The 19,725-nt window shown below is 37.6% G+C and overlaps 1 protein-coding gene across 1 annotated transcript in view; it reads right to left on the bottom strand.

Annotated features, from left to right (window-relative positions):
• Positions 1-19,724, bottom strand: part of CAMSAP2 (calmodulin regulated spectrin associated protein family member 2) — a 113,748-nt gene extending 94,024 nt beyond the window's left edge. Inside the window, exon 1 of the mRNA XM_085299076.1 lies at positions 19,712-19,724. Within this exon, the coding sequence (XP_085155202.1) occupies positions 19,712-19,724 (13 nt within the window). The remainder of the gene's footprint in view (positions 1-19,711) is intronic.
• Position 19,725: the final 1 nt, after the last annotated feature.

Below are 19,725 nucleotides of genomic sequence, written 5' to 3'. Positions count from 1 at the left end.
ATGACTAAGAGGGTACTTAAAAAAGATCCTTTCTGAGAGATCACAACATTACGAACTATAAGCTAACATGAAACTTCCAGGAGTAGTTTTTGTTACAAAAAAAAGGGGGGGGGCATAGTTAAAACAAGAAATTGTATTTAATATGCTCCTGGATTTATAATCTGTAAGAAACATATTTCTATTCACTTGCAAAACATCATATACACCTGTGTACTATACTAGTATATAGATACTGTTAGTATATAGGTAGTAACAGTACAGTGACATTTAATTGCAGCAAATAAAAATTTGGCTAGATCTTTCAGAATGTTTATTATCTTCAGTCTCTCCTATGTAGAGTGCATATTATTTTACAGGATATATCTCAAAAGTAAATGATACAATTATGTGTAGGTACATACATGAACATCACTACCAATCTAATGCAAAATGCAGAGTTTTTATGTGCTGAGAGGACCTGTTCGTAGTCACAGAACAAAATCTGAAAAAGCTGGGCTGAAGTTACTGCGATTTAAAAAATGTTTTTAACTTGCTCAGTGCTCTTAGTTTTTCATACACTAATATGTACAAGTCAAAAAGAAGACATCGTCACAAGTTGCTAGAGTTCTTGTACCAGTTCTTCTGCTTTTGCAAACATGCTAATATGGGATCTTGCTTATTGTGTTGTCAAAGACATCAGCAATCAGCATGGAAAATGACTAAAAGTTGCTGTAATTGTCCAGAGTAGACAAACAGAAGAAGTAAATGAGGAGTCATGCATCCCCTTCTGCTCTCCTCCTGTTTATTCATCTTGAAATGTTTTAAATAGTGATAGTGTCTTCTGTATGCAATCTGTTATGAAGTATTATATATTTCAAAGTTCATTCTAAGCAGAAAGGCAAAGTATTAAGGACTAAATCAAGCAGCTTCTAGATTTTTGTCATCTTTTTGCTTTCCTCATCGCCCTTTCCTTGACCCAAATTAGAAACCCATTTGACCAGTTTTATCCTATAATTACCTCATAGGTCTGATTCTTCACGGTCATGTGTTTAGTCATTTACAGAGTGGGTGTACCAGGTCTGTAGTCAGTGTCAAGCAAAAGGAACAAGTATTACCGTGGAGCTATGAATAATGGTGTTGATGACAGTAGTCGCTAATAGTCTTAACCTTGGGATCGGTGGAACAAACTTTGAGTAACAATTTATGTGTCTCTTTTCTGACTTTTTTCAAGATTCAGATGGATTCTGCAATAGTTGCATATAGAATAGATGCTCTTAATTAAATTCAGGCTAGTACTAGATTACAGGGAATGTTCAGGCTGGCATAACATTTCCAGGGTAATTTTTTCCTTCCTTGATAAAGGTGAACTAAAATGTTTTAAGTTAACAGTACCATTACTGTTTTTGCTGTGGCGCTGACTATAGCCAGACTTAGTGCTAATGAACAGGCAGCTAAGCAGGCTCCTTACAAGAAGCAGCAAAACTGTTCCCATTTCAGTTGAGATTAAGCTAGTGCATTGGAGCAAATCCATGTACTCTGGCAGTTTACACTGACTGTTCTGGCATGTAATACTTCATCCTTGATGTTGGAAGAAGGCTAGGAAGAATACCATGGGGATGATATTGTCCTGAATTACTGCAATTAAATTGCTCATTTAAGATGATCCCATGTCTTTGCTGTAGCTCTTCTGGAGGTTGCTGTGCTGTGTGACGGAAATGGCAGTGGCTCATCTGTGTATGCTCTGTGGCCTGGAACCGCTGGCAAAGATGCCGAGTTTGAAGTGATGCTGTCAGACTGTCAACATACAGACCACTCACATCCCACTGCAATCCTTGAGAAACATGCTGTTGACTTTAGCAGGATTTGGATAGGATGTGTGAGGCTGAACAGGTAATCTATAAATCATTTTGGAATAATTAGTTATTTTTACGATTTACCTAAGAGGGACTTACGAAATTGAATTGCTGTTATGCTAGCCTCTTAATCTTACTGTTACTACATTTTATTAAATACTTCTTTAAAAGTAATGGCTAAAAGCATAAGAGTTAAGAAATTATATTTTTACTAGCTGTTATTAAGTGTGAATGATAATCTGAATTATTAATCTTCTTTGGCTTCATTACCTAAATGTGTATATGCAGTTTCTGCAAGCTGGGAGTTTTCTCGGAGCATAATTTTGTAGGATTGTGTTCTTCCTGTTTCAGCATGCTACAAGCATACAAGAACATTCTTCTGTTTCATATTTTTTGTGTTCCAAATTCTTTAATTTGTAATCAGAAAGTGTTGAAGCACTTAAAATGGAAGAAAAAAGATTTACCAACTTTACAGACTCTGACAGAGTCATGAGTTCAAAGGGAAAACAAAGCTTTATAAGACATTTTACTTAGATGGATTGTCCATGATTTTTGAGACAGTCAAAAAGGAAAAAAGGTGGAGTACGTAGCTACTTTAACTCAATTACTGCTGAAATCTGAACAACCAGAAAGCTACCATATGAGAATGAAATCTGGTACTGAACAGTTCTAACAGTCACTTCTTATACTTCAGAGTTAATATTTTCATTTCCTGAACTTGGCTTTGACCTATTGTGACTCTATGAAGGGAGGTAAAAATCTGCATCTTGTTCTCCTCAATTCCGCTGGGACACCAGCCACACAACAGATTCGTAGTTTTCCTGTTGTCTGTGAGAGGCAAAAACTTTCAGCTCACTCATCATTTATGGCTGCTCAGTTTGTTTCCATAGCCTTTTTCTCTGATCGCTTTAGCATCTTCTTTTCCTAGAGTCCATTTTTTAATTTGATGTTCACACGATTTGTAATAACTTCTTTCCTTATTGCTTTTGTGCTCTGCCTGTTTCCTGGGCACTGGGTACTCATGCTCAGGTGCTCTCAGATGCCTTTTCTTTCCAGTTGCTGTGTAATACCCTCATTCYGGAGTTTTCTCCTTCCTGGCATTCCATTGCTGTTTATTGTATCTGCAGAGAGGAATACTTTTCTGTTTCTCCTACTATAACTGATATACTTTTTAATTGTAGATTTTAAAATATATAGAATAGATTCTACCTTGTATCTAGTAAGAGAATCCATGTTCTAAATCCATTCTTTTCTGAGGAAATCCTAAGCATAATCTTAGGTATATAAGCTTTAAAGACCAAAGCTTTACTGCAAAATTTATGATGGGGAATCTACATGCAGAAAGCGCACCGTACAAAAATAAAATGCCAAAATACTAATGTGATAATGCTTTATTTGTACTTCATCTCAGAGGAAAATAGACATGACTTAAGTTTCCAAATTGTGCATTTAGGTATAATGTTTAAATCATTAGCAAGACTTTTTAATTAAGTCTGAAGGAGAATGAATACTAAATTGTGCACTTTTTCCTACTGAACTATATTCCCTTGAAGTGCATAGCTGAATTTTTTCATTCTACTTTTATAAGTGAAGAAAGATCTGAACATTCGTAAGTGTTTATTTGTTGCTAGCATATACATGATTTATTAGAGGAGCATGAATAGACTTCTGTTTCCCATCTTTTGGCCCTGCTTTGAGTTTCCATTGAAGCCCATGTGTGTCTGAATGAGACCAATAGTAAACAGGGAAGAAGGCTGCGCTAAACAGCAACACTGTGGGGTCATCTAGTTGTGACAGAACTATTTTTTGGAAGGGATGGTAGTACAATGGATCAAGAGAGCAAAAGAAGGGAATAGCATAGGAGACTACCTGCTGAAGGGTTTATTTCTCATGTAGCTTCTTCAAAACCTCATCATGCAATTTTTCACTGAATTTTTTATGTAATTTCTCTGTTTCCCTTAACCTACTGAGAAACTGGATGTTACTGCAAAATTTCTCATGATTGCTTTAGGGAGCAGATGTAAATAGCTGGTACACCATTTAGAAAGTGGTTGTGGAAAGCGTCTATCACAAACAACCTTTGTTTTTAGAAACTTTCATTTGTACATAGTGATTCTTGATGTTGCTGAAGACTGAATATGCGTATATCACCTGAGTGCATAGAACTCTTCTACATTTAATTTGCTTTTAGCATAATTTAATCTGTTTATAGTATTTTCTGAGTAGCTTTGAAAGCTATATACCATAGAGTATATTTGATGACATTCTCTACACAAAAAATGTATAGGATGTCTAAGCCTCATGTAGAACAATTTGATTTAAATATTCCTCTATTTCAATAAAAAGAAAAATGGAAAGAGCAAGAATTATTTTAAGTGCTGCTTTAAACTAGTTGTGAGTGCATAAATTTGGCTTCCTAAATTAAGGATACTATGCAGAATATTTGTTTTTGAAGAAATAGCCTGGATGCTTGCTTGCTTCTAGAAAGCTTCAAAAGAGAAATTGCCTGCAAAAGGTTTATGTAGCTCTGTTATGTTAATATGTCCTCTGCTTGTTTATTCTTTACTGCTATGCTTCATCTTCAGGTAATCACTTAATTTACCAATCAGCAGTTCTAGATGCTTATTTATATCCAGATGAATTATAAATGGAAATATTTCACCTCTTTTGACTTGAGTAGTCTGCCAGTTTTAAGGCCTGCACTTTATTTCCAGCAGGAAGAAAAAAAAATGATGTTAAGTCTGTACTAGCTGTTTACCAAGCAGGTACATAAAGTCTTGTTTTCCTGAACTCAGGAGGAAAAAGTTCCTCTTTTGCTATTTCCCAGCATCTTTTRGACAGCTATTTAAATTTACTTTTTTGTTTGTTTGTTTTCCTGAGGGCTGTGCTGCCATTCAGAGAGACATGGACAGGCTGGAGAGTTTGGCAGAGAGGAACCTCATGAGGTTCAACAAGGGCAAGTGCAGAGTCCTGCACCTAGGGAAAAATAATCCCAGGCACCAGTACAAGCTGGGAGCTGACCTGCTGGAGAGCAGCTCTGCAGAGAAGGACCTGGGAGTGCTGGTGGATGACAAGCTGACCATGAGCCAGCAGTGTGCCCTTGTGGCCAGGAAGGCCAATGGTCTCCTGGGGTGCATTAGGAAGAGTGTTGCCAGCAGGTGGAGGGAGGTGATCCTGCCCCTCTRCTCAGCCCTGGGGAGGCCTCATCTCGAGTACTGCGTCCAGGTCTGGGCTCCCCACTACAAGAGAGACATGGAGCTACTGGAGAGAGTCCAGCGCAGGGCTACGAAGATGATCAGAGGGCCAGAGCTCCAGCCCTATGAGGAACGACTGTGAGAGCTGGGCCTCTTCAGCCTGGGGAAGAGAAGGCTGAGGGGGGATCTTATCAATGTGTACAAGTACCTGAAGGGAGGGTGTCAAGGGGACGGGGACAAACTCTTTTCAGTTGTCCCCTGTGACAGGACAAGAGGCAATGGGCAGAAATTGAACCACAGGAAGTTCTGCCTGACCGTGAGGGGGAATTTCTTCCCTGTGAGAGTGACGGAGCCCTGGAACAGGTTGCCCAGAGAGGTTGTGGAGGCTCCTTCTCTGGAGATCTTCAAGGCCCGCCTGGACACAACCCTGTCTACCATGCTCTAGGTGACCCTGCTTGAGCAGGGGGGTTGGACTAGATGATCTCCAGAGGTCCCTTCCAACCTTACCGATTCTGTGATTCTGGTTTTACCCTCTATAACAGTTTCTTGCTGCTTTCTTTAGAGTCTTCTGTGTAGTGTTTTTGGCCCTTTCTCTGTTACTTCTCTTGTACTCATCCAACCGAGTGCATCTTCCTACATCTTTATTCAAACCTCAGGGAAAGCCTTATCAAATCATGTGACTCCAATCCTGTATTTGCTCTGTGTTTTTGTGGCAACATCTATTTTAAGTATTCTATGAATTCCTTTTTATTTACCTGAATAATTGGAAATGAAAGGAGATTTTTAACTCACCCTTACCGTAACACTGACGAAGGTCTATTGGAAACTGATAGTATCATAAAATTTTACTAAAGATCTATTCAACTGATGAATACAATCATGAGTAATTATCTTAGCCAATTACTGCAATCACTAATTCAGGAGATCTCCTGCTGAAGCTAATGTTGATTCTAACAGGAGTTTGCTCAATTAAGAATTGCAGAATTTAACTGCCTGTCCATTCTATTAAGGTCAGTAATGATGTCTCTGTGTCACACTTTAAGTTATGAGCAAATAATTATACTGGCTATCACTCATTACCAATTCACATGTAGTTTTTTGTTTGTTTGTTTTACTTATTACAGTTATAAAGTAGAGCTCACTTGTTACGGATAGATTTAACTGACTCTATTCTTAATTTCAATCTCATAAATTATCCTTGATAAACAGCTGCACCTCAGTACCTACCCACAGGCTCTCTCAGCTGCCCTGAAACTAGTGAATTTTCTACTGCCATATGGTATTTTTAAGCATATGGCATACACAGCTGTGTTAAAGCATTAGCAAATTATCTCTGCTGTCTCACCTGGGCAAGGGCCTGGTCATGATTCCTCTTGTTAACACAAAGATTGGAAGTGTCTGTTGTAATTGTGGGTGTCAGAAGCAGAGTCCTATCTTCATACTAGCCAGTGTAGTTGAATATGGATGAAAGAAGGAGGCAAGCAGGCTGAAACCAGTTATTTAAGGAATGTTCTAACCCTCACTGCGATGGTCGCTGCTCTAGAGGCAGTCTGGCCAAGTTGGACAAAATGCATCTGGGAGTCCCTCTTCACAATTCTTCTTAATCCTCCATAATACGAGTTCTGTCCTAACAGTTGCAGTGCAGTCCTTACAGATAATAATTTACTAAATGAGCCAAGAAACAACCTCGGACAAAGAGTGCCTGCAGGCTCCATGGTGGATCAAGGAAATCATTGTATGAAGCAGCAAAAGTACCCCTTGCAGATTTTGCCCAAGAGTGGACAGCTTTGAGTATATACATCTGTCTGTTTCCCCTTGGTTTGGCAAGTCTTCTCTGTGTCAATCTCTTTCCTCCTTTTCTATTTGTTCTTAACAGAAAAGAAGCAATTGCCTTGTTGGAGAAAATAATATAATAGATTTCATTGCAATGGATCCTTGCGTTGATACTGATCCAGCTTTTTCAGTTAAGTAGTTTGCTATGTGTAGGCAACTAGTGGAACTGGGTGCTTCAGAGTATCTCTCCCAGCTGGTAAGTCTCTGTCAGAGCTGGGTAAAACAGCAAGTCATGTCAGCAGAAGAGAGAATGTTTTGGGAAGCAAAAAAAATGGTGCAATTAGAGAGTGCATCCAAGGTGGAAGGCATACTGCCATGTTCTCTTCTTTTTTGCTGTCAGTGTCTTCCTGGTGTTGTGCTTGTATAATTGGGAATAGTGCTTAATTTCTTTGAGTAAAGAGATGAACTGGAGGTGGGATACTGATACATGAACAGATAAGAAATGAGGATGAGAAATGCTATTTATGTTGTAGCTAGTCAGAGGCCAAGATTTTACAATGGAAATAAAGAACAAAAGGATGATCCTTGCAAGTTCGGAGCCAGATAATGTTTTAGTTATTGCAATACAAGACAAGCAGTTACAAATAAGGCTTCAGTTCATTACTTTACTCTGATTTCATTACTTAAGAGAGCCTAGTCCCATGGAAATAGCCTCACTGCTGCTAGAGAACAGGTTTTCTGTGCATCGACAGAAGATTATGGGCCATCTGCATGGAGATACTGTGTGTCTGTGCTTCTGCTGGCTCTTTCTTTAATTATTGAAGACATACTATCTTGCTTCCAACACCCTTTTAACTGCTGACTACCCTCGTGTCTTCTTGCAGAGCTGGCAGCATCAGTGATACAGTGGTCTTGTCACTGCCTTGCATTATTGCTCTGAGTTCTACTGGTCTGATAGGAACTCTTTCTTCCTCCTTGTCTCTCATCTGGCTAGCAATTTTTTCCTGTGCTCAGGCTGTATGGTGCAGTAGTGTTTTATTTTCAAGTATTTAAATCCATTATGTCCAAGAGGGCTACTCCCATGCAGCTTCAGGTCACTCTGGAGCTGAACAGAGTCTTAGAGCCGTGACTGAGGGTCTGAGAGCTGTGACTTACTCCTAGAGGATGGTGGAGTATTAAGTCTCTGGCCTTTCTCCTTAAATACCTAGCATGTTTGGGCTGAATGCAAATAATCTTAGAGTAACTGTTGTTTCATAGGCTCATTTAGTTCTAATTTGTGATGAACTGTAAAGCAAGTAGAGATTATTCTGGGGAATAATGTATTCTAGACAAACTGCACACAGGAAAAAGCCAGGTTAGTCAAGAGAATGACTAGAATCATCTCTTAGATACTCTGTTGCATGGTATTCTGTAGCCCTGTTCCCTCCAGTATTTCTTTTGAAATGGTCTCTCTGTGTATATTCGTATCTTTTGATTGTGTCTCTGTTTTGAATTGCTGGGATGTTTCTTCCTCTTAGGTGTAACCCTCACTGCTGCTCTTTCACAGCTCTTTTCACTGCTCAGGAAACTACCAAAACCTTCTTGCTCTCAACTCCTGGCCATTTCTTGAATGAGAGCTTCCTTAGCTTGGGCTCCAGTCTGTTGTACCTCAACTTTTACTTCTGTATGTCTTGCTAATTGCTACAGGAAGCAAGATTGCTTTGGCAAGGAACTTTACAAGATGACCATGTCCTAACAGGTCATATCACAAAAAAAAAAAAARGGGAACATTGAAATTGGACATTTGCACAGGTCAAAGCTTTGAATAGTTTAGTTCAAAGAGGCAGTTTAATATGGAAATTCTAAGCTTATGTTTTTTTAAGAATGATGTGTTAAACATTTTTTTTCACAAACTTTTACCTACAAGTCAATTGAGTTGTACTATGARTTAGCACAGCTTTAAGTCACTGAACTGTTTAACAGATAGGATCCCATGAGTAGTGTTTAAAGTTTTCCTTTGAAATAAAATCTTGGTCATACAGCACAGAAGTCTCCTTTCACACTATAGTACTTCCAATTTATATAATAACCAAAAGATTAGAAAACATAACCATCTGGAGTAAAAAATTGTTAATCAGAGGGTTTTTTTCCCCCAGTATAACCACTAAAAACACATAAAGTGGTAAATTCTTTATCTTTCTTAGTATAGATTTATTTTTTCCAAATTCTAAAAGCATATTTTACAACTTTTAATTTGAATTATTTTGAACCAGGCATTATCATGCTGAATTTCTTTTTGCAGCCTAATTGTAAACCCCAGAAAAGGAAGGTTTGCATGGAAAGTTCTTGGCAGATCTCAGTTAGAACAGCACAAACAAAACTGCTTAACAAGGAGGCATTCATTATTTCTGTCTTGTTACCCTCTCTTATTACAGAGTCACTAGCTGTAAAGTAACTGACATTAGGATTCCTAAATATTTCTAATAGAAAGCATAGAGAGCAGTCATTCAAGAGTAGCAATGAGAAATATGTTGCATTTTTGAGGCTTTTTTTTTTTTTTTTTTTTTTAACAGTTACTGGGCTTTATCTAGCTGAGCTAATACATAGTCTGCTGTGAGAACATGCAAACAAAGCTTTGGAAACTGCCTGAAGTTCAGAAGGACAAATCTGTTGCTTTAACTTCAAAGGTCTGTGGTCCCAATGTGTGTGTTATACCACAGACCAACAGCTTACTGCCACAATGTCATGAGAAGTGGAGGTCTGTCTGATTAGCATCTTTAACAACTAATTGAGAAATGCTGTAAATGGATCACAGAAGCAAGAGACTCAAGGGAGGGTAAAAGGATTTATGTTTTTTGAATATTTTAGTGATATATTCTCATTTCTTTTGCTTATCTTTAATACTGTAATCTTATATATTTGTTTGTTAATATTTGCACATATACGTTGTTTTCAGGATCTCAGTTTTGATGCACCTTTGACCATGCTTGCTGATATGTGTAACTTAAAAAACAAAGCGTTTCCTCTTTTGTTGTAGTAAAACTTGAATGACATACCAAATTTTAGATGCACCTCATAAGAGTATTTCAGTTCTATATTGATCATATTTAATAGTATGCTTTCTTACCAAGCTGCATAAGTAAAACATTTATGAGAAAAATCCATATAATATCTAGTATTTGGTGCAATGCCAGTCTCAGACTGATGAGAAGAGCCAAGCCATGTTCTGGGAAAGCCTTCGTCTCATGGTAGGTGGGTGGGAATTTGGCTTGACTTATATGAGGGAATGGAGTAGAAGCTGTTTCCAAATGAGTCAGTACAGCTGTTCCTACTTTTAGGACTGGATTTGGGAGAGTGTTCTTAATTGTTGTGCTGGTACCAGCAAGTGCTCATTTAGCTGGAATTCAACCAGGAGCTCAGTCATTTTGTCTGAACTGGATTTCTCAGAATATAAATAAGAGATGTACCTGAGATGTCTGAAATTAGAGCCAAGCCTTGACATGGGAAGTATTGAGAGGCTAGTTCTAAAGGCTTAAGAAAAGGACAGTTCTGGATTTACATGGACTAGGTCTCCTCTTTGTTTACCCAGTCTGTCTTCAGACTGATCCATGCATGGACTTTGATATTCCCATATTGGGATCTAGCCTAATGTCTCATCCCCATACAGAGTAGAGAATTTATGCTAGAGGATAGGTATAAGTAACACTTAGATCTGCTATTCAGTCCTGCGTTTTTTCACTCTTTCATCTGTGCTTTTGAATATCCGTAGGGTTACACATTTATGCATATAACAGCGTTTGTCTGAGAGGACAATTCATGTATGCCATGAGTGAATACCTAAGTGCAAGAATTATTTGTTTAAATATATGATCAGATTAATGACAAGTCTTTTTATTGATGAAGCAAGAAAAAATAAATAAGCAAATCTAAATATTGGAATTTTAAAATACATCTTCACTTGCAAGTTATATAGGTGTTTTAACTGCTGAAAATCTGAGTAGTGTATTGGTTCTATATGACTTGATAGGGGCATGTTTTGCTGTATTGATATATATTTTTAGAGAAAAAGTTCCTCCGTTTAGGGGAAGGCTACTTCAGTTCCTCTTTACATAGAAATGTTTTGAAAATTATTTTTTTAAAGAATTAAAGGAGTAGAATTGCACTTGAAATCATAGTTAAATGACCTAGTGAATCATTTTTAGGACTTTACAACTGATGCAGAACACTTATCCAGTGTATAATCCTTCCATTCCAAATTTCAATGTGGTAGCTTTTAAGTTTACATTTTAGAATGGGTTTTATTTTACCATATGTCAGGCATTGTCAGTAGTCATGCAGCTAACATAAACACTATATTGTGCATTCTGGCTACTGGGACAGAAATGTAGTTGTACTAATACCAGATCCAAATTGCTTCTTTATCACTGTTCTATCAGCTAATGCTCATAAAAAACATGGACCCCTATGTGATGGGGGAAAAAAATAGCCTGGAGCAAATGGCTAAGCATTATGTAGTAAGGAGAAATTTGCAGGAAAATTTAACCCTACTTCTCAAGCTTCCTAAGTTTATGTTGCTTTGAAGTTTATGGAAAAAAAAAGTTATAAAAAAGAATGGGTGTTAACCATGTTAAATGTTAATGTCATCTTTTCATTCACTCTTTTCTCTGTGTAAGAGAGAGAAATAGGGAAGAAACTCTTCCAGGGAAGGAATAGTGAAATTGATAAACACATTTTGAAGATAAGAGAAAGTAAAAAATGCATTGCCTTTTGAACTTAACCAGCTCATATACTTTTCTGTTAAAAAGTCCTGGACAGACGGGCTACTCATTGACCAAGTATTTATTTATGTTAGCATTACAATCGTTTTGGAAATGATTTTAGCTGGAAGTGTAACGTTTTTTGGTGAACTAAGTCACAGTTCTTTTTCCCTCTATTTTGCTTAATATTCACATACAACATCTTTTTTTAGCTTATGACGAAGACTTCTGCTAGTGAAATTAATGCTGAATATGCCACAGGTATGCAAAATGGAGATCAGAAATCTGCAGTGTGAATCAGTGGAAAAAATTATCCACAAGGTAATTTTTTTGGATTAAACTGTTAAGTCTGCATTGAATAATCCATATATATAGAGTGATGTTAGAGTAATTTAAAAATCATTGGGCTGTTACCAACAGTAACAGAGCAGTGGTGAAGGCTGGCATAAAGGAAGCTTTTGAGACTTGAGTCCTGGTGCTGCCTAGCTGCCAAGCCAACCGCTACCAGAAAGTACAGGGGCTCGAAGGATCCTCTGTTCTGTTAACAGCTGCCTGTAGCCTCCAAAGGCGATAGTGGCAGCTGGCAGTCACTCAGTAGTGAGGATATCCTGAATCTGCACTCTACTCTGGCAGCAATGAGTTAGTTTTTTTTTTTTGTTTGTTTGTTTGTTTGTTTTTTTTGATAGCCTTTCAATGTCCTGTAATATTTTTTTTATGTGAGGTTCAACTAGGGCAGTTTCAGGCTTTGTACAGAGGCAAAATAGAGAACAAATGTAATGCAGAGGAGTGTGAAGGATAATGATTAACATTGGCACAGATTTTAAAACTAAGACTTGTAAAAAGTCTTTTATACCAAGTGCCATACATGTTTCCCAGACCCTTCTTAGTACAGGGGTTTCTGCTTTCCAAACTAGCAATATTGGTAAGCTCTTTAGAGATGAAGAGGGGAATTTACTATCCAGTTTTTCAAAAGGCTTATAATGTAAATCTTCCCTTCAATCTGTCACACTAGTAAATTACAGCTCTGTGCTGCTTCCATCTGTCTCCTTGTACCTGCAATGTACCAGAGCGTAAACTGTTTAGTTTAACATACTTGCTGATTAATTAGAAAGTCTTCATCTCCCAGGACATGATATGATTGGAAAGAGAGGTTATTGAGGAGGAAGGTGGTAATACACATCAAACGCAGGTTATCTGGCAAGCTGGAACTTGTGATTCCTTTTGTCTGTTGTGGATTTTCTCTTCTTTCTCTCTCATCCTTTTGTCTGGGACCTCAGGTAGGGGGAGGGGAAAGGAATGGTTTAATTTCAGTAAGAGCATGTTATGGAAGCATTGTCTTAGTTTTGAAATAGATGCCTATCTAATATGCTTCTAAACAGCCTTATTAATTGGAACTGAAATCTAAGTGACAAACTAGTATTCGGCTTTTAAAGCTAATAGGTCTTCATGCCCTCCCAGGAAGAAAAATTAATTGATATGAAAGGATGGAAGTATTCTAGAAAAAATTAAAATTCTGTGGACGTATGTCAGTTCAACAATAATATCATGGAAAAAAAAATAAGATCTTTGTCTTATGTAAAAAAAACCTGTAGAATAATCACTTAAGAAATGTATTGTCTAATATACTCATCTCACCATTAATAGGGGAAAAATAACTGATCACAGGGGAAAAAAAGGTGATAATGATGGGCTTCACAGATCAAGAGATAGTGTGTTTACTATTTCATAAGTGTGTCTACTATTTCATAAGCATGTCATTTAGGACTCTATTAAGGAAAACAAGAAGCTAACAAAAAAAGAGAAGCAGCAGAAATAGGGGATGATCACTTTCTTCTTTGACAAGTAATTGGTTTGGCACAGAAAAATCAATTCATTCTATGCATGTGTTGATCTGTAACTTTCAAGAAGGATTGTCCTAAGATACCTTTGATGCTTTGACATCTCGTGTTACTTTCATGACACACGTAGACATTTGCCTCTCTTACCACAAGTATTTAAATTTACTGTTAACAGCCTTGACTATTCTGGCCTTCTCTTTGGACCTGCTTTTTTCATTACTAAGAAAATGTTCAGGCATGCATAAACTCATTTCCTTTTTCCACTCTTTCTTCTTCCTCCTCTTCCCCATCATAGGAAGTACATCTTATCAAAAAATCTCGTCTTTTTATATTTTTTAATGAAATGCACTTGTTAACATTAATTTGTAATCTGTATATTATAATTATATGGAATACAGTATACTTTACACAAAATAGATGATTTAAAGTTAATGTCCAGTGTCCTATTGTGGTCAGCATTTTTGGCACATGTTATTATGAATACAGATTATTAATATTTAACTTCTAAGAATGGTAATTGCTCTAGGTTCTGTAATGGCTTCCTACAAGGTTTGGGCCGGCAGGGCAAGAGGAGCTCTTCCTCCTTCCCTAGTTCCCCATATCCCCACTGAGCAGTGGATGTTTTGCTGACATCATCTTAAAGTTAATAACATACATGTGGGATTTCATAATTTCAGGGGCTGATTTCTATTCTCTAAGTGGCATCATCATAAATTCCCTGCTTTTTATCCAACAGTCGAAATTAAGGCATGTTCATTTAGAATAATGATAACTAGGATATATATTTGAGATATTTAAAATAATTAATAATATAAAGAAAAACCAAAACTACTCCTCTTGATGAGACACTGCATACCCTGGGGGCACACTTTTAATTTTTTTTAATTTTTTCATCAGTACTGACACTTGCCACTTGAGAGAGTGATGCATTAGGCTCTATTTTGTCTCTGGTCAGAGACAATTCTCAGTACTTTTACCCTTATAGAGATCTCTGTCTGGAAAACTCAGGCTTCGCATGAGGGTATTTTGGCTCCTATAATCTACCAAAAATTGTAAAACACACCATCTTAAAACTTTTGGACAGTTACCTTTAGGGATGTATTCATCTGTTAATGGAGCTGCCACGTGGAACCTGGGAACAACTTGCCAGTCTCCTGGAGAGGTACCTGCGGGCCTTGTAGGTTGTGTTCTGGTGCAGGTATTAACTAACAGGGTCACCTGAGCAGGTACCGCTGTGGGGACCTGGTGCATATGCTAACGTCAAGCAACTCTGAAATACTTATGATACCATCTCTGAATTAGTATGCAGAACACCTGTTTCTTCTGAATTTAGTGTGCCCAGGAAATAAAGGAGTTTTGATCTTCTGCTTTAATCCAGTCTTGTTTTACTGAATTATTTATTGTTTGCAAGTGATGGGGAGAGTTTGTTCATGCTTCTGAAGAATAGCTGTGGGATGTTACAAACTCCAGAGCAACATACTTGTTTTTAAATTGAGGGTAGGAGTCCAAGATATGACATTTAGTTTCTATGTGCATTTGATAAAGGAAATCATGAGGAAATATGGCAGAAATATTTTTAATATAAAGAATGGTATTCTTTTATAATAGTAATCTGTTACTGTGTAATATTTTCTCTATGTGTTTATCTATACAACTATATCTTACTGTAGCAGAAATTTACTTCTTCCCCTTCATTATTTCTTGAAATAATGAATCTGTTGCAGCTGATGTACAATTCTCTGTCAGTGTGTATTAGTCCTTTTGTATGTGTGCACTGGTACACTTCTGTAGCTGTAGCACTTAATATTTGTGTTAGAAGTTACTCTGAAGAGGCATATTAATTATGTAAGGGCTTATTTGAACAGAGCTTACTGTTTCTAATAACAATACATAATCATTTCTGTAGCAGGTTTGTATTCTTAATACATACAGCAGAGACTGTCCCACTCATTTCACTCCCAAGACAAGAAAAAAGTAAATCCTTGGTGTTTCCATAAGTAAAAATAACCATGTGGATACACAAAATACAGAAACTGTTTTTTTTTTTTTTGACACAACCTGAAAACCTTAACATTTTCCACGATGACATCCGCAGATAAATTGTCCAGTGTGCTCAAATGATTGTCCTAATTGTTTGTGTTCTTTTCCAAAACTTAAAGCTAACTTTGTTCAGCCAGTACTTGAACTAACTAGTTTTCAAGAGGAGGAATACCAAGACAAAATCCATGTGGGATGTTTGAGAGCATCTTTCTTGTTCATTTCATTTTGTTCAGTCTGGTACAAAACTTCGCTAAAGGTACAAAGCTGCAGTTCAAAATTTTACATAACTGTCATTTCCCTCAGAGCTGATTAACAGCATCAAGAGCTGGGAGGATGGGAATTAAATTAACTAAGGCTATCCATTACTCTTACATATTTCAGCATTCTAGAAAAGCTTAGGAAAGTGACTGGAGTAGAACATGCTCTTTATTCCAGAATAAAAGTAATTATTTAGTCTACTCACAAAGCACAGTACCTATTTCAGGAGACTTGAGCGCATCTGTCCTGATTGACCTCTCCATGTAAATAAAGATAGCACACTACAGTTTGTGCATTGCAGTCCCTTTTAGTCACAAGTACTTTCTACAAAATGTATTACAAGCTTGAAGCAGCCTATATAAGTTAGTAATTTGGAGAAAGTAGTACCTTTTTTGAGTACAGTCAAGGTCAAAACAATGGCTGAAAAATTCCATTATGTTTGTTTACACTATTTCTCATGCCTCTTTTTTGTATTACTTGTGAATATATAGTGATACACTGATGGCAATCAAGTGTATGCCTTGTGTATCCTTATGCAATGTTGTTAAGTCCGAGAACTCCTTGGTGTTCTGTTCCCGCTGTTAGGAGCAGCTCTATCACTGACAACTCATGTCAGCTTGAACTAGCTCCTTATCTATGGAATAAGGCCTGAGAACTTGGATGTGTGATGCACAGATTAGAGATTTCAATCCCCAGAATTCTATACAAATCCATGTAGACAATGAACGTCATCAAGGATGCTTTTTCCTCAGCTTCCCCATTCTTGTTCGTATTTGCTTTTGATTCTATTACTAAAGATGTGATGAAGCATTGATCTTCTCTTTGTAGTTAATTTTTTGTCTCCAGCAATTCCTTGTTCTAAGCTTTATTTTATAAAAACAGGTGAAAAGCAGGATCCCAGCCCTAAATTTTACATCAGAATTTGGTCTCTTCAAGGATCTCCTTGGGAAAATCCCATGCGATATGGCCCACTGTTTTGTTGCAAGGAATTTCACAGTCCATTTCCCCTTCATGAGGAAACACTTTGTTTTTTGTCTGCTTTAGAACTTGACTCCTCCTAGTTACTTTGCTGGAAGAGAGAATGAAGTAGTAATAGCTGTCCACCCTTTATAAGCCACTCAAAGTTCAGCAGATCTACTGTATTTGTTCCTCAGTCATGTCTTTTTTAGACTCTTAGTTTACACAGTTGTTTCCTGCATGGAAACCATTTCATGCCTTTGAATACTCATAAAACCTTTCCTAACTTTTTTTCATGATCTACTGTTGTCTTTTTGAGATGTAGGATGAGGGGTGGGGAGAACCAGAACCATAAAGAGTATCCATACAGGTAAACTGTGAGTTTATGAAGTAGAATAATGTTCTCTATCTTTCCTAGTGTTTCCTAACATTTGAATTGCTTTTTCTGACTGCTGTTAGACACTGAACTGACATGTTAATGGAATTACTTTTCATAACCTCCTGATCTTGCTTCTGAGTAGTAATCACCAGTTCAGAGCACATCATTCTGCATTCAAAGTCAGGATTCCTGCCCATATACATAAGTTTGCATTTGCTTGACTGAATTTTATCCGTGATCATAACCAAGTCTTCTGTGTGTCTTCTGTTGGTCCCTGTGTTTAGTATGTGAGAAAATAGATTATTGACAGCAAACTTTCTCACTTTTTTGGTCTTCAGATGCCAGATAAGTATGTCAAAAAGGACAAAGTTTTGCAGAATTCACTGATTCACTGATTCCTCCGTTCTAACTAACCTTTCTTTCCTGTATTCTAATCAATGATTCATCCATGCTAGACCATTTCCTCTTTTCCTGTATCTGTTTAGTGTCCTTAAAAACCCTTGGTGAGGAACCTGTTGAAAACCTTTTGGAAAGTTGCATGCATATTCGCATCTCCCATATCTACAGGAGTGCCAAACTTTTCTGGTAACAGAAGTTTTATTGGGTATTAACAGTTGTCCTTGTTAAGCAACTTTTAATGGATTCCTAAATAATTAATGATGTTATAAGAGAGAGAGGAAAACTGGTATTTTTGATTAGTAACATCATCTTGCAGACTGTTCACTACTTTTGTTTTTTAGTCTTTAAGCAGCTTGAATAATACTTGTGACCTTTTATCTTTACTGCTGTGATGAACCTGAGTTCATCTACTAAAGGATCATTAAACGCTTAAGGAAAAGAAAGCTACTACTGTGTATTACAAACAACAGTGCATGCATGTTTTCTGTTTGGAGAATGTCACTTTGTGTTACATTTGTTACATAATAATGATATTATAAAATGCAACATATTTGTACATTTTCAGAGGAATGATCAAAAAAATCAGAAGTTAACTAGCAGGTATTCATTACTAACAAAATATTGCTCTCATGAAATGAATATAGGTTAGAGCAAAAACTGAAAGTCATGCACCCAAAAATGAATCATGGAATACACCCACTGATTACATTATTCTTTCCACACAAATGCATATAGACTTCTGCATTTTGCAGCTCAAAACAGCAGGAGTATGCTCTATGAACAAAAATGCTAAGATTTGTTATGGTATGGACACTATTAGTTAAGCTTAGCTTTGACTCAAAGCATCAAAAGTCTTCTATCATGGCAGATGGTGGCAGGTTGATTGCTTTCAACAAAGCAACATAGCATTCTCACCACTGTAAAATGAGTATGTTAATTTTCTCTGTATTCAGCTGTTTCATGTAGAAGATGGCTTTGGACCAATATTTCTGTCAAAAAAATCAACTATTAGCAAAAACAGGAAACAGCTAATACACATAGGATATTTATATTTTTGATGTGTGGGTTTTATAGAATATGAAGTATCTCTCATCATACTGAGTATTGTTGAAATATTAGTCTTTATTTAGCAAATAATGGTTTGAATTCCAGGAAATGACCTCTTAAAAACAGAAGTAAGAAAAGGAAATTAGCCTATGGCATAAAATCAGGGAGGGAAAATGAGGAGAAGAAATTCAGTGCAAGGAAAGGGAATGACAGAGGCTTAATCAGAAAAAGGTGGAGATTTTAACAAAGAATGAAAAATGTATGGAGCATAAGTGAAAGGTGCCCTGCAAATTTTCAGTTCTAGAAATGCCCAGTTAGTTTCTCCAGAAGCTCAGCAATGTCTCCTGCAATTGTGCTAAAAAAAAACCCAAACAAACAAACAAAAAACCCCTCTGTGCACAAACTTTGTCTTCCTACTGTGGAAGTCTGCTAACTATGCAGAAATCCAGAATACTGTAATACAAACCATATTTCAAGTAGGAATAGACTAGTATGCTACAGACTGCTGCAGCCAGCTACTGCAGTAATATCCCAACTTCCTTGCAAGGCCCAGGATTTGTGTCTGTCTGTTTTAATGCAGTTTCCACTAGCTCCTCTGACTGTTTCTCTGGGCTGCTATCGGACTGTTTCCAAATGGGCTGCTGGTGTTTATGGGGGAGCTCAGGCAGCTTCCCTTCTTCAGCAGAAAAGGTTGCTGGTGCTCACCAGCCAAAGCAGTGAGCCAGAAGGCAAATGGGCCTGTGCAGGGTTTCAGGTGCTTCCAGCCTTGTGGGCTGCTGGGGGCAGCACCCGGGGGGGTGTTAGGTACCCACAAGGTGCAATCTGTTTCGGAGGATCTGGAGCACCTGGGACTGCATCAATGGAGACTGCTTCCAGCACGCTTCCTGATCTTCTCCAGACACCAGATCAGTAGTGGCCTCACCTGCAAGCACATCTGCATCCTTAGTACTGTTCTCTGTGACCTTGGTTTGCCAGGGCTGCAGCATTGGTGCAGTAGTTAAACCTAGGCCTGTCTTGCAGGTCACGTTCAGTCTGACAGGGCCTTCTACTGCTCAGTGAAACGTGAGGAAGAAAAAACGTTCATTCTGGTGTTCTTGCACAGTGTAATGTAGTGACAGTATAAATAAGATAAGCGTATTCACTACTGAAATTAATAAAACTAACTCATGGGGTTTGCAGATATGAGCAGCTCTGCCACTGTGCTCTTCTGTGTGTTTTAACGGGGTAAATGCCCGTGGAAAGCACCTACCTAGCCTACCTTGTGCCGGCATC

Source organism: Rhea americana, unplaced genomic scaffold (assembly GCF_003343005.1).
Source record: "Rhea americana isolate MKP2758 unplaced genomic scaffold, rheAme1 scaffold_144, whole genome shotgun sequence".
NCBI lineage: Eukaryota > Metazoa > Chordata > Aves > Rheiformes > Rheidae > Rhea > Rhea americana.
Note: the sequence above shows the minus strand (reverse complement) of the source record. Positions and strands in the feature narration are given on the sequence as shown.